The 16099-nt window shown below is 35.9% G+C and overlaps 2 protein-coding genes across 2 annotated transcripts; one reads left to right on the top strand and one right to left on the bottom strand.

Annotated features, from left to right (window-relative positions):
- Window positions 1-6560: 6560 nt before the first annotated feature.
- On the bottom strand, window positions 6561-7306 carry LOC120419816 (uncharacterized). The gene is made up of 3 exons (XM_039582653.2): window positions 7190-7306; window positions 6966-7127; window positions 6561-6908 (listed from the first exon to the last, which is right to left on the bottom strand). The coding sequence occupies exons 1-3, from the start codon at window positions 7262-7264 to the stop codon at window positions 6573-6575; spliced, it is 573 nt and encodes a 190-aa protein (XP_039438587.2). The 5' UTR covers window positions 7265-7306; the 3' UTR covers window positions 6561-6572.
- A 1892-nt stretch (window positions 7307-9198) lies between these two features.
- On the top strand, window positions 9199-9819 carry LOC120419815 (uncharacterized). The gene is made up of 3 exons (XM_039582652.1): window positions 9199-9213; window positions 9271-9435; window positions 9484-9819. The coding sequence occupies exons 1-3, from the start codon at window positions 9199-9201 to the stop codon at window positions 9817-9819; spliced, it is 516 nt and encodes a 171-aa protein (XP_039438586.1).
- The last annotated feature ends 6280 nt before the right edge of the window (window positions 9820-16099 follow it).

The raw sequence follows: 16099 nt of genomic DNA, 5'->3' as shown, positions 1-16099 counted from the left end.
TGAGCTAATGATTACGTTTTGTTAGACTCAACAAACCCTACAAGATGTTTTAAAACGATTTTGGAAATCGCTATACATCGAAAATACACAATTGTGACATAGACCAATTTCTCATCAAAATGATCATGCTTTCTTGTGACACGTCACAAGAAATTTCGCACAAATTACATTTTTTTTCGAATCTTTTTAACGTGAAGACTTCCATCATTGTCATGATTTTTCGTTCAAAGTCGTTCAACAAGTTGTTTAGAATAGTGACCTACACATGCTGATCCCTTTTGGTAACGATTATCCAATGCCTTGTAAAGTTATGGAAATCGACATTAATCAATGATTGCCAACAAGAAAGTCAATGATTGTACCACAAAATTATATAAATTTTTAAACGCATTTGATTTAGATCGAAAATTCTTTCAGTGCCTTGAAGAACTCAACACCCGGCACATGCTGATTCTTTTTAGTGCTGAAATTCATTAAATTGAATTTAATACAGAATATTTTATAGTGATGATCAATTTTCTTCGAAAATAATCAACGGCTCAACCTTAATTGAGTAACAGAATTTCTGTTCATATTCAGCGTTCCTACGTCAAACCATAGCAGGATCAAGGCAAAATCTGATTTCGCACAAATTTGACCTGGGAGTTCTTAGCCAAAATAATTAGACCAATATTTTTTTTTGGTTTGATGGTTAGGGTGGACCCACCTGTGTGGATCAATTGGATTGTGCACTGGACTCATAATCCAGCGATCGCTGGTTTTAATCTCGCGGTGATCGCTTGTGCTCGTCATTCGACATTCAAGTGTTTTTTTTTTGTATTTTCTGTTATTTTTTTATTGTATAAACTTTTGAAACAAGCCTTACATTTCTAAAAGGTTGCTGATTTTGGAGGTCCATATTTGGAGTTAAACAAGTTCCACCATATTTTTTAGGATAAACAAAATGTGCAGTCGTTCATGGCCTATAGTTACCACACTATAATACGTTAAAACAAAAAAAAACATAATTCCCCATAAATGTAAGGTCAAATCTGTTTGATTGATGGCTCTTTCCGATAGCCTTTCGTGCAAAATCAGGTCAAATGATTCTCCCATATTGGATTCATAAAAATACCATGTTCGTCCAATTAAGGAAGACAGTTGAACCAGTCTCAGAATAGCCCGTGCAAGCCAGCCGGTAACATTCAAGCCAAAATATTTTTCTTAAAATGTTCATGCACTGATGATAGCTACTTCCAATCTTTGCAGGCTCGTCATTTCGTCGAGGGCGGGCTATCTTGCCGCACTTTGCATTTTGGGCTATTAACGCCATTTTGCCTTACTATCAATGCCTCACTTTTTGACCAAGTTTTGAATCATGAGATATTCAACAAAAGCCGCAAAAACAAAATGCGACATAATTTTTATGGCATTTTCAGCCAATTTGACAAATGTACGTTGTTGATATGTGTGCTTAAAATAATCCAAATTTTAGAAAAATGTTTATTAAAGTAAATATTGCATGATTCCTCCCTAACTTGACCGAAAAAGATTATTTTTGACCCCCTTCATCACTCTATGAGCAACGCAAAGTGGTGGTGAAATGGATGGGAAAGAAAACGGCAATTCGGAAGAAAAACGTTTTCATGCAATTTAAAATTTTAATTTTTATTCTGTACACTTTGCGATGCCTTTCGGCAGCAAATACTATACGGTGTATCAACAATCTAAAATGGCTCTGGATTGAAACGGTGAACAATTCTCAATTTGGCTAGAAAATGTTTTTTCACTTCACATTTCACTTAGTACACACCAAAAAAATCCGATGGTAAAATCGCATGCAGAAGCATGCACATCACCTTCGTCAAAAAAAGACACTTAATATTACACACTACACAGAAAAAAAATGGTAAAATTTCATCTAAAAAGGGGTACATCTTTTATGCACGAAAAAAAGTGTAAGTTTACCTCTGAAAATGTGTAATTTTACCACTTTTCTGGTGTAATGGGTATATATTTCAGCATATAATATTACATAAAATTTCATAAAATATAATTTATTTTACACCCAGGGCTTTTACATGCAGCTGGATTACGTTTTTTTTTGCTGTGTAGCCCAAATTTATTGGAATTATTTATCAACTTTAGAAAAACAAATTAAATTATGTTTCATGGCAAATTTATCAAATCTGTAATAAAAATCTGTTAAACGATATATTTAATCAGTGTTTACTGCTCTAAATGTGTTTAATGCATCCACAAAAATCAACTTTTGAAGGTTTTTGTATTTTTGTCTTCTGCATCAAAAAAACGGTTATTCATAATATTATGGCCCTCTGAGTTACTCCTCCCCAACAGCAAAAAATGGCACAATAATTGAGAGAAAACGGTCCAAACTGTAACCACAAACCCCCAAAGATCGAGCCCAGCAGGATGACCGGCCCCGGTTTGTGGCGGAATAAATAAATGCGTTTAATTACGATTCCAGATAGCAACGCACTGCGGGTTGCGGAGCGGACAACACAAAAAATTGGGAAATTTTCCATCCATTCCGAAAGTGGTTTTCCCTCTCCCTTGCCCCACAAAGCTGGAATTCCTCCGGTGGACAGTTTCGGGCCGAGTCCTTTTATTTCCCGAGCAGAGAGCATAGCAATGCATCAAACGGCTGACGTGATGATGATTTACAAAAAGGGACCTGAACCGGTGAGCAAGAAACGAACCCGTTGGAGAGACGAGGAGTGGTGGGACTTGTGCGGGGATGGGGATGGACAAAACGAGAGCAATTGTCCAATTCCGTGTGATGTTTCCAAAAGCAAATGCAGCCCCGCAACCGTCTTTTAGTGCTTTTTTAGGAAAATTAAGCCAAAAGAAGCCAAGCTGAAACGCACCACATGGAATGGTCAGGATTCCTTTTAAAAAGCGAGAAATGGAGGGCAATGGACGCGCGCGGTGAATGATCTGTGGGAAAAGTCATCATTAATATTTCGGAACGGAAGGGTCAGCGGGATGGGCGAGGTGGGGGCTTTTTCTCATTAAAAGGATTCCTTTTTTCTCTGATGGTTGTAATTGTTAGCACAAAATTATGGAAACATTTCACATTTCTCGGACTTTGCAGGCTGCTTAAATTGAAACTCACGTACAGCGATTGGGCAGACACATTTGGGACGTTTTGAAAATGGCAGAAGAAATTCAACTGAATTTTAAGATGCAATCAATTTAATTCCCCGGTTGCAACTATGTTTAAGGGACAATATTATCATTTACCGATGATTTTTGTTTAAATAGGACTACAAAATATACTTCATTGATATTTTAAAAAATCACCGATTATTTTTTAAAGAACAAAAAACGAAACTGATAGAGAAAAAACATTGAAAAATCACTGTTAGAGCAAAAAGGGTCATTGTAACAAATCTATATATATCTATATATTTACATATATAAAAAATGTCGACGGTTTTGTTCGAACGCGAATCAGTTCAATACGGAGCGTCGGATCGAGGTGCTTTTTGTTGCGTTGGGTTCGTATAAGCCCAAGGATGGTTCTTACGCCAAAAAGTGACAACTTTGGCCACTCTGGAACCGATTCCGGAAAATCTGCAGATTGTATGGGAAAAGCTGCGTGAAATCAAATTTGGATCACAGGAGGCTTAATTAGCAAACAAGCAAGAAACGTCAGGAAACCAAAAAAGGGCAGGACGAAGTTTGTCGGGTAAGGCTTGTTTAAGATAAAATCTTCCGTGGAACAACAATGCAACAATGCAATTCAAAAAAAATTGGGTCCTCAAATGAAGCTTAGATTGCTGATATTATTGTTTACAGCGATAAAGCTTATTTTTCTGAGTACAATGACCCTTTGTACGACCACAAAGAGTTTAAAATGAATTTTTAAATCAATTTTGAAAAATTAACCTCGCGGTCCTTCTTGACAGAAAAGTTCCTACTGACAGCTCGTTCCAAGGGGACCATAGTTGATCCATCGAAAAAATGTTGTCTTGTCATAATTTTTTTGCATTAAAATGAAAAAAAGTGATCAGAAATGGTTTTTGATCGTATTTTTTACCGTTGTACATAAAATTGACATAGGGCTTTAGTACCCAATTGGCGCTTTTGGTTATTATTATCGAAATTCGTCAATTATTGTTTACAACTCTTTTTATTTCATTTTCCTAATTTCAGAAAGCTCAAATCACCATTTTCAAACCGTAGAACACCCATTTTACTAGTCTTAATCTGTTTCTACCAGAAACTGACAAACCGACCTAAATTTCCTTTCAAATCCATCAATCAACAATTTTACCATTTACATCATTAGTTATTCCATACAAGTCCCCATACAATTTTGTCTGCTGGTCATTGAAAATGAGCATGTGGTTATTAAAAAAAAAGTATCTTGACATCTGATTTACAGACCGATTTATTTTCTTCGGCAAAGTTGTTTTTTTATTTTCCATCGCCATGGAAATTTCGCGTTTTAGTATGAATTTTGAAGCACTTTACCAAACTTCATAATATTTATTAGCTGGATCAAATGAAATCACCCCAAAAGTCGGTCAGGCACGTTGAAAAATGTTCGCGCTGCAATTTATGGTATTTTCTTAATCCGATTCAAAAAAGGCCCCTTTTTATTGGGCCTTCATTTAGACTATGATAAATATTCAGAGATTTTTCTAAAAAAAATAAAACGTTTTGTATTACTTATTAAGTTGGGTTTAAAAAAATGTTTTTCTTTTAGCAGAATATTGTATAATCAAAGCGGATTAGCTAATTCGAATGAAACTGCATTCGAATTAGCGAATCCGAATTCGCGTGGCTTTTGAAAATGTCGTATGCTCATCGGACATAAATTACAAAAATAAAAACTATTAAGTTTTTTTTTTCTTTTTTACAATTTATCTCAGGGGACAACTAGGGGAACAACATTTTATTCCGTCAAGCACCTATTGTTGGCATATCAGCACTGTGGTGTTAAGTGACAGCTAGTTTAACATTCCAACGCCTAAGGCTCCAAAAAAGTTGGAACGGCAACTTCAACTCGCTGTTTCTCGGGCATAACTCAACCAATCAAGATGATTCTTTTTTCCAGTGATTTGTTAGAATGTCTAGATGATCCTAGAACTTTGCAGAACTTAATTTGTTCAAATCTTTAATTTTTGCAATCAAAAACATCGTTCCAACTTTTTTTTTCGCGTGTAAAAAAAAAATTCGCCAAAAATTCCGCGGAGGCAGTCGATTTGAAAAAAGGTGGCACGATATTTTCGGTCGCAGAAATTACAGATTTGTTCAAATCAAGTTCTACAAAATTTTAGGATCATCTTAGACATTCATACAAATCACTGGAAACAAGAATCGTCCCGATTGGTTGAGTAATGCCCGAGAAACAGCGAGTTGAAGTTACCGTTCCAACTTTTTTGGGAGGCTTGGGCGTCCGTGTAAGTTGGACATGCGTTGGGCGTTCCAGTGTTAAAGCATTTTCGACTGAAATTTAGTAAGTATTCTAAAAGCACAATTCATTTTAAACCAACGGTCAGGAAGAATCAAACTCATTTCGTTTTATTTCAAGAAAACTGAAGTTATTGAGTTTTTTAGTCTAGTTTAGTGTGTTGTGTTGTATTACTTAAATCGTCAAGTAGAACTTGGTTTTATTGATCTAATAAATGTAAAATGTTGACAAATTTACGTAATAATTTTAATTATCTCGCAAATACATGCAAAAGATAGAAAAAACTAACAAAAAATAATTTGGGAACAAAATGTATGTTTTTATTTCATACGACCTTTTCAAAAACCACACGTAAACAACAACAGCGTCTCTTGCGGGGACTTCAGGAAACTGAATACGTGTAGGATCCCTGAGAAAAACGCGTTTTAATGTTTGACCTTGAATAAACAAAAACGAGAGCACGCAATGTAAACAATAACAAACACGTTTTGTTTGGCTGACCATTCTGTGCATTGTCCCGAAGTTTGGTTGAATTTGGTTGCTGGAGTCCCGAGTTATAATTACAAATGTTTACGGTAGTCTATCTTGTACGTGCGTCAAACGCATCCTGACCTGAAATCCCTTTGGCCATTTGTCGCACTTACATCAATTTTCAGAGAGTGACAAGATAGCACGACAAGATTGAAACTACTTTCATATGAAAAGTGACAATAATTTTCGGAGCAATTTTGGTTTTCATTGAATATCTAAGGATTGAAATCGAATTTTGGGGATCTGTGAAGGTCAAAAGATGTGGCATTATGAGATGCACAAAATGGCGTTCTTAACTCAATTTGGCCCGAAATGCACGTACGACAAGTTAGCACGACGGCGACGAACTGGTTTTGACGTTTGTGTGCTTTTTATTTCTAATGCGTTCGAATTAGCGAGCATTCGAACATTACAAAAAAAGTGTGGCTGTCATGCCAGGGCATACTTTTTTGTAATGTTGGTACCACTGTGTGATTTTGACATTTCGGGCGTGCAACATTCGTGAAGCCATCCTCGCTTAAACATCTGGATACATTTTCAATGATATTAAAATTTTAAAGCAATTTTCTGATATTTATTTGCAACTTGTCTCAGCAAATCATTTAACCCGCTAAATTTATTACGGTTTCTCAAACCACCCGACGGAGCAATCCCCAGCAAGGCAGTACAAGTCCTTCTTGCTAGTTTTCCCCTTCAAGGCCAGCTTGTGATGAGTCTGCCAGCGATATCCTTCGATGGGAAATGTGGTGAAAAACTTCAGATTCATCGCACAGTTTTCGAACGTGTACAGGCCCGGATTAATCGGACAGTGTGGGGTCGGTTTGATTCCTTTGAAAAACGACGCCAGCAAACCATTCTCGTCGTTGATGTACGTACAGATGCGCGACAGGGTGATCGTTTCAAAATGCTGACAGGACTTCATATCCAGCGAGCATCGATTGGCGATGATGGTGAACTGTAAAGGTTTGATTGAGGCTTTTGTTTCGTTGATAACGAAATAATTAAATTATACCTCCAAAGGCTCCTGAATTGTTTCGGTAACGGTGAAATTTCCGTAAAAATGAACCACATTATTCTTTATCGAATAGTTCAAAGTTTTGAAATCCAGCACATACTGATCAGTGTTTGAAGCGTTGCAGGTCGCCATTTTCAAATCATAAAATTCTTTCACTCGCTGCAATTGATGGAAACTTTTGTAACATTGTATATTACAATCAATGTTTTTTTTTAACTTACCATGGTACTGCAAAGATGCAAATAGAATGACATTTTCAGTAACAACCAGATCATGTTGATCTGTCCTTTAAACATTTTAGATATTTATTTCACGAGTTCAACTTGTGTGCAATGCTGTTTACCACTGAACGAATAAGCATTGAGAAAGTGTTCGCTTTTATTGCATTTTTTCATGTTCTCGACCATAACGGTTTTATTACGTTTTTGGTTTGATAGCTCAAAATTATCTAATTATTCATCATTAAGGAGATTGTTTCGGCTTGCAGTCACAGAAAAACGCGTCGATTTCTATTTTGGCGACGACATATTCATCATTAAGTTGCACATTCACATATTGCACGGTACATTACTCGAATGATAGAGATCTTAATTTAGAGATTTGCAAAAGGTTTGAACTCAAATATCAGAAACATACCCGAGCAAATTTCCCCTGCTCGGGAAAGTTTAAAATAATTTAATTTGGCTGCATTAATGACCGTAAGCCGGGGTGACATTGATAGAATTACGATTAATTTTTGGAATATTTTTCAACTGATAAGGTTTATCTTAAGATTATTATTTTTAAAACATGCACTGGGGTAGGCCACACAAGGTGCATGCACTATTTTTGATAAAAAGTTTTTTCAATAGTGTTTAAAAAAATAATTGCATGCTCTATTGAAAATGCCTATAAATTGGGAGATTTGTTTTAAATTATTTTTCAAAAACACATAATATCAATTATTTACAAACTTATTTTACCTTCTCCTAGTGGAAAATGGTCCAAAGAATCCGAAAATGCATTCCATTTTTTGTTTCGAAATCAGGCTCAAGAACAGAAAATCATGACATTTTGAAAATATTAAAATAATGCTTTTTATCAACGCTTTCTTAATTGTAGTTAACTAACTGTTTGAACTTTTCAAAATTTTATGAAAACTTCATCTTGAAGTACTTTGAACACTTCTCTACCACGGTCAGAATGATTCCATACCATTCCGTACGTAAGCAATTCTCTACCAAAACCGGAAATGGATTTTATTTGTATGTTTGTATTTGGCTCAAACTTTGTGGGGGCCTTCCCTATGACCAAAGAAGCTATTTTGTGTCATTAGTTCACCCATACAAGTCTCCATACAATTTTGGCAGCTGTCCATACAAAAATGGTACGTAAATATGCAAACAGCTTTAGCTTTTCAGTGAATTTTCTGATCAATTTGGTGTCTTCGGCAAAGTTGTAGGTATTGTTGAGGACTATTGAGAAAAAATAGGTACACGGAAAAAAATTTTGCCGATTTTTTTTATTAACTTTTTTTCACATAACTCAATTTCCCAAAATACATATTTTTTGATTTTCGAGATTTTTTGAAATGTTTTAGAGGACAAAAATCCGCAACTTTTGAGCCGTAGAAAAGTATGGTCAAAAAATCTGCCGCCGAGTAATAATTTTTTGAAACTATAGTTATTTTTGAAAAAAATCGAAACTTCATACAAAACTAAATTTGAGCTATTTTTTATGTAAAATTAAATTTGCAATCGAAAAGTACTTTACAGGTTTTTAGATAAAGGGCTCCGTTTTCAAGATATAGCCACTGAAAGTTTGATTTTAGCGAAATATTTGCAGTTTTTCGATTTTTAAAAAAAGTGACCATGAGTGATCATTTCTTAAGTATTTTTTTTTAAAGTTCAGAAAATTTGCTATAAAATTGTCTAAGAGACATTGAAGATTGGACCTTGCTCAAATGGGCCAAACATTCCAAATAAAAAAAACAAAAAAAATGGCCGCAATCGGCTGATTTCGAAGAGAATTGCTCACGTTTATAATTTGTACTCTTCAGTTTGCGGAAAAATCTCGAACCTATCAAAGTCACCCCGTTTAACGGTACACTTAATTGCATCCATCACATTATAAGAGTACGGTCACAGTGCCAAGCATTCCATACCTTTATGTGCAACGTAGAAAGTTCAACATGTTTTCAAAACTGCATAGTTCTATTCTTGTTTCGTTTGTTCTCCTCCTATGCATAAAAATGATTTCGAACGCTGTAAGTATTAAACTTCAGTTATCATACATTGTAACTCAATTTTACCACTAACCTCAGCGTGTCAAGGAGTTCTTCGACATTGAAATGGCCACGTGTACCAATCCAAACACCGACAAATTCCTAATTCAATTTCCTGGTGCAATAAACCACACATTCAAGGACAACGTGGTCAGTTTGCACGGAAACTTTACCGTAACGGAAGTGATTCAGGAACCACTGGAGGTGAGAATAAGTCGCAAAAAGATTTCAAAACTACATCCGTTTCATCAGTTTATAGTGGTCGCCCACCGGTGCACGATGAACATGAAGACGTGCGAACCGTTCAACACGATCGCCCTGTCCCGCATCTGTACGTACATCAACGACGAAAACGGAATGCTGGCGTCGTTTTTCAGGACGATGGAACCGAACCTGCGGTGTCCGATACGGCCGGGCCTGTACCGGTTCGTAAATTCGACGATGAATTTGAAATTTTTCGCCGCCTTTCCCATCGAGGGCTACCGTTGGCAGGCCAGCCTTAAGCTGTACTCCAAGGAGAAGGGCATCAAACGGGAGCTGTACTGCCTTTCCGGACACGCTTCGATGAAGTGGGTAAGGAAAGCTTAAGGGTATGGGTTACATTTTTATATGGGGGTAAAAAAATATATGTATACTATCAAATAAACAAAACAAACGTGAATTAGACAAGCGAATAATACTTAATGAGGTAAAATGCATGTAGTCGCTAAGTCATTGATAATTATTAATATCATACTAAAAAAAAAACGTCAAAAAGGTGGTTTTAATTTTTGCCTTCCACATTAAATTCCAAATTAATTAATTAAAATTTTAAGAACAGCTACAAAATCACTCGAAATTTTTTTTAACTAATTTCGAAACTTAAACAGCATTGGTGATGAAGGATAGAAAAAAAAATGAAGTTTCAATTGTGAAATTGACTCAGGAACACGAATTTGATGAAATTGTCATCAGAAAATCGGATCTAAGGGTCTCCCGAGCAAAAATTTACTTTAAAAAAAATTTAAAGAAAAAGAGTCTATTTTATATCACCTCCCGTTGACCTAGAGTGCTCATATTTGGCCAAGGTGCTAGTTTGAAAACTAAAAATTTCAGGCAGATGAGTAAGTTCGATGCGAGATGGGTATGCTCAGCTCGTGGACTCGTTCTTAAGTAATTTGTATTATATCCTCAACTAACTAATGGTGCACCTGTACATTAACAAGAGCATTTGCACTAAGGTTCTTGCTACAAACATTTTAGCTTCTTGAAAACTACGGAAAATTTCAATTTAATTTATAATTCATCCCTTAAAGAACTGTCAACAAAATGATTTACAGCAAAGTTTGACTATTTTTACAATCAGATTGCTGCTGGATTGGGTTTGAAAGCTTGACAATTGAAAATATAAGAAGACGACAACTTCCTTGGCTGTGGTGCCTGTGCACTAGGGTGCCCAGAATATGAGACTTTTTCAAAACCTCGCTCCACAAGCTGAATATTGTTCCTCGAGCGGACTCTGGGCCAAATATGAGCAAAATCGGTCAACATTTACGTATTGATACTCAAAGGTGAAGTTTGCATGGGAAAAAAATTAAAAAATGTATGGAAAACCCAACTTTCTTACGGTTTGGTCTCCACGGCGCGCTACTTCCATCCAAATATTTCCAAAAGTGAGTTTCTCATTGATAATGTAATGCTCTACAACTTTGTAGAACATACCAAAACTGTAAAATTTGATCCTGAAAAGTTATAAGCGATTTAAAAAAGTAATTTTTGTACGAAAAACATTTTTTTCACCAACTTTAGGCTCGGGTATCAATAGGATAATCTCAACCAATTTCGCTCAAAATTTACACAGATGCTTAAAATAACCCAAAAAACCGTTTTCTGCTTGTGGAGCAGGGGGTAATTTTTTCTGGGCACCCTAGTGTGCACCCTTAACGCATTTTTAATCTTAAAAGTCAATGATTCCATGTTGTGGTAAAAAATGCTAAAAACAAGCAAAAGATTAAATTGGAGGTTATAGAACAGGCCTGATACAACAAATTAAAAAAAAAACTTTCACAAAGATAATGCATGCAAAATTATTAAAAATTGAACATAAAACAAAAAATACAATTTTTCGTAGGATAACAGGTCAATACCTACAAAAATTGACAAAAATGACTGCGCAGGCTCAACTCGAGGGGAAGCATGAAGTTTGGGGTCCCCAGAAACACGTGCACTTTGAATTTTTCAAAAATATTTAGACAGGACCGAATGGTTTTTCTCCAAAGTTTGTATGGAGAATTAGGGTGGTTCGTCGCTGATTCATACAATTCAAAAATTCCATGCAATATGTGAGAGTAGCAAGCAGCACTAATTCTCCATACAAACTTTGGGTTTTGCAGCGCGACTGTGTTTCAAATGTAGGTGGCGCCAAAATGAGGTTACTTGCCAAAAATCGTATTCCTTTCTGCTGGATTGAAGAACAAAATCGCTTATTTCTCATGATTCTCTGCATCAATCTGAATGAAATTGGTTGCAAAAGACGAGAAAAATGTTTTGCTTTAAAAAAATGAACATCAATTTTTGGGCGCGCAAACATTTGTGACCTTTTTCTTTTAAAAACATGTTTTGGAACACGAAAAAATGAGTTTCCCCGGATATATCAATGAAATAAACAGTTATATAGTTGATAACAGATGTGTTAAAGTATATTCAACAATTTTTATTGACTTTGACAGACTTTCTTGCCAAATAGTCCAAATTACTATCTTTTTATAAATTTACAGTTTTCTAATAGAAAAAATCAAACAAATTTTGGAAAGTTGTACACCAAATTGTTGGAAATAATTTTTCTCATCCGATCTCATAAGTTTTGTAAAAATGTCGAGTATGGAGGAAAAAACACATTTTTTAAAAAAAATCATGGGTTTAAGCTATTTGTTCATAGGTTCATTGTCTTTTAGCTTTGCTGCAAATCTTCTAGGGACCACAAACTTCATGCTTTCCCTCGAGTTGAGCCTGCGCAGAAATTATGTTGGTCGGTGTAATATATGCTCAAAATGACCTCCTTGACGTTAAAAATTATAAGGCTGGTTCAAATATGTTTAAAAGTTGTAACCCCCCCCCCCCCCCCCCACCTCCTCAACATTTTCCTGAAAAAAATATTGATCGAAAAAAACTTTTTAAAGTCAATGCATATTTTATTGCAATCATCTGAAATGCATTCCCCTGCGTTTGGAATAATTTGCATGTTTGGTTTATTTAAAAAATATATATAAAAATTTTCGATGTACTAATGAGGTTTTGCACCGCGACTGTGTTTCAAATGTAGGTGGCGCCAAAATGAGGTTACATGCCAAAAATCGTATTCCTTTCTGCTGGATTGAAGAACAAAATCGCTTATTTCTCATGATTCCCTGCATCAATCTTCATGAAACTGGTTGCAAAAGACGAGAAAAATTTTTTGCTTTAAAATAATGAACATCAACTTTTGGGCGCGCAAAAATTTGTGACCTTTTTCTTTAAAAAACATGTTTTGGAACACGAAAAAATGAGTTTCCCCGTATATATCAATGAAATAAACAGTTATATAGTTGATAACAGATGTGTTAACGTATATTCAACAATTTGTATTGATTTTTGACAGACTTTCTTGCCAAATAGTCCAAATTACTATCTTTTTCTAAATCTACAGTTTTCTCATAGAAAAATCAAACAAATATTGGAAAGTTATACACCAAATTGTTGGAAATAATTTTTCTCATCCGAATCCGGCATAAGTTTTATAAAAATGTTGATTAGGAAGGAAAAAACACATTTTTTCTAAAAATCATAGGTTTACGCTATTTGTTCATAGGTGGCGACACGCGTCTTTTAGCTTTGCTGCAAATTCTCTAACAGTACCGCAAAAACTAATGATAGCATAACAACTGAACTAGTTTAAAATACAAAACACTTTTTTCTTTTAAATGTTAATAGAGAATTTGCAGCAAAGCTAAAAGACACGTGTCGCCACCTATGAACAAATAGCGTAAACCTATGATTTTTTGAAAAAATGTGTTTTTTCCTTCATAATCAACATTTTTATAAAACTTATGCCGGATTCGGATGAGAAAAATTATTTCCAACAATTTGGTGTATAACTTTCCAATATTTGTTTGATTTTTCTATGAGAAAACTTTAAATTTAGAAAAAGATAGTAATTTGGACTATTTGGCAAGAAAGTCTGTCAAAAATCAATACAAATTGTTGAATATACGTTAACACATCTGTTATCAACTATATAACTGTTTATTTCATTGATATATACGGGGAAACTCATTTTTTCGTGTTCCAAAACATGTTTTTTAAAGAAAAAGGTCACAAATTTTTGCGCGCCCAAAAGTTGATGCTCATTATTTTAAAGCAAAAAATTTTTCTCGTCTTTTGCAACCAGTTTCATTAAGATTGATGCAGGGAATCATGAGAAATAAGCGATTTTGTTCTTTAATCGACAGAAAGGCATACGACTTTAGGCAAGTAACCTCATTTTGGCGCCACCTACATTTGAAACGCAGTCGCGCTGCAAAACCTGTGATTAAATATGAAAACTAAACAATAGGCTAGAGATAATGTTTAAGAGGCAGTATTTGTAGATTTTGCTCGGTTTGTTCTAGAGCTCCGATTTGGATGAAACCATAGACTAATTAAAGACTAAACACTCCGAACATTTTTTTTTTTAAATATGACTCATATGCTGTGAACCGCGTGAACCACGTTGAACCGCATCGGCTTACCCCCCGTATGACAGATTTCCTTGGCCGCACTGCCTTTTTCAATTTTGCTTTGTGCTGTTTTGCGCGCGCATCGCATCGAGGCGCGCATCGTGTTTGTTTTTGTTTTCGCATCAGCTGGACGGTGGAATTTTTGTTTTTGTTGCCGAACTCCTTCGATTATTATTCAAACAAAATGGTAAGATTTAAGTGTTGTTAAATAGCACAAGATCAGTTGAGTAGTTCAAACTCTTCTTGCGATATGAGGATTTGAACATATTAACCAGATTTTCCTATCTTAAGCGAGAAATCATTTGTCTCTTTCCAGGGATTTCGCTGTCATGTCCTTGACCACGCCCGTGCACCGGCCTCCCAGATAAATGGAGCGGGGTCATTCGGTGCCCACTACCACCAAAACAAGTTGAAGGAACTTCAGTTGGAAAAGCAAGAACTGGCGGAGAAGAATGCTCGAGGGAAGGCGTGAAATGACCAGGCTGAAGAGTGCCGTTACCGTTCCTCAAGGACGTGTGCAAGAAGAAGGCTTCCCTACCAACGTAGACCCTGCCACCGAGAAGAACCGCATCCGCGAGGGGAAGGCCCAACCTGGGGCTACCGCAGCCAAGTTGTCGACTTATGTGGGTGTATTTGTGTGTATGTTACTGATGTAAATTTGTGGTTAAGTTTTAATTGAAAATATATAAAATTTACAGCTTTTTGTCGATGTTTTAATCAAATATGCCGTTTCCCGAGCTGTTATGTTAGAACCTGGTTTTAAATTCCTTAGCCACAGAAATGTCTTTTGATGACCGTGACTTAGCAAAATGCAATTTGATTGAATTTGATTGTAAATGATGATTGATCTAATCAACACTCTAGACATCTTTTTTTAGTTTGAATGAACTTTTCGATTTAAAATTTATTTGATACTAAACAACTTAGAGCTATATCAGTTGGAACCTTGGTTGGAAATGTCCTGTAAGGTGGAGTTGGACAGCATGCTTATCAGGAGGTCTTGCTTCTAAGAAAAGCTGCAGCGTATCCTGGTTCCGATCGGTTCAAATACGTTCGATTCTACGACTTTCCCCGGGGTTCCGTGTACCGGAACCGGAAGCTTTCACACCGACCAACATCGTGTTCATTCCGGCAAGCACACAAGCCTTTTGCAATCGTTGCTCTCGCGTGCTTAATTTCTTGTGAAACCGGTAATCGGAAGTACCAAGGAATGTTACATGACCGAATGCAGCACCTGCTGATCAACCCGGAACCGATGCCGAAAGGCCATTTGTTCCATCGGCGACTTATTACGAAATCGACGGAAATAGAAGGCAAAATCAAATTAAAAAGTATGGCGATCAGCCTGAACAACCTGTCAGTCGTTTCGGTTCTCCGATATTATTGGGATGGCAAATGCATCCTCAAATAAATCGAATGTGTGTGTTTGTTTAGATTCACCAATCAAAAAAAAAAAGAAACGTCAGAAAATCGTCAGTGGAGCCAGTTCTTGACATTTTGATCTGTCATTTTTGACAGTGAACCGGCCCTGCCGAGGGGTCATAAAAAGGTTGAGTCATGGCTCAGATCCCACTGTATAGTCTTTTATTAGTCTATGATGAAACTTTCAGCGTTTGTTTGAGCATGAGATGACCTCATGCCAAATATGAGCCCTCTACGACAAAGGGAAGTGGGGTAAAATGGGCTTTGAAGTTTGAGGTCCAAAAAACGTAAAAAATCTTAAAATTGCTCGCATTTCCGTAAAACTTCATCAATTCCAACTCTCTTAGATGCATTCGAAAGGTTTTTTGAAGCACTTCAAAATGTGCTATATACATCTAAGATTGGTTTGACTTTTTCTCTTAGCTTTTGCAAATTATTGTTAAAAATGATTTTTTAAACCTTAATATCGTTTTGCAACAGCTTACAACACCCATACTCCCATGGGTCAAAAGATATGTAATTTCATGGACTATACTGCCGTTCTACGCATAATTGTCCCATGTCATTTTTGGACGATTCTGACTTTTTATCATTTTTAAGTTTAGTTTGACGTAAATATTTAAAAAAAAACATATAAAATCTAGTACTTTGTTCGGAAAATCATTGAAAACAACATCAAGTCTGTTTGTTCCATCGTTGAACTTCTACTCATA

This window comes from Culex pipiens, chromosome 2 (assembly GCF_016801865.2).
Source record: "Culex pipiens pallens isolate TS chromosome 2, TS_CPP_V2, whole genome shotgun sequence".
Lineage (NCBI taxonomy): Eukaryota > Metazoa > Arthropoda > Insecta > Diptera > Culicidae > Culex > Culex pipiens.
Note: the sequence above shows the minus strand (reverse complement) of the source record. Positions and strands in the feature narration are given on the sequence as shown.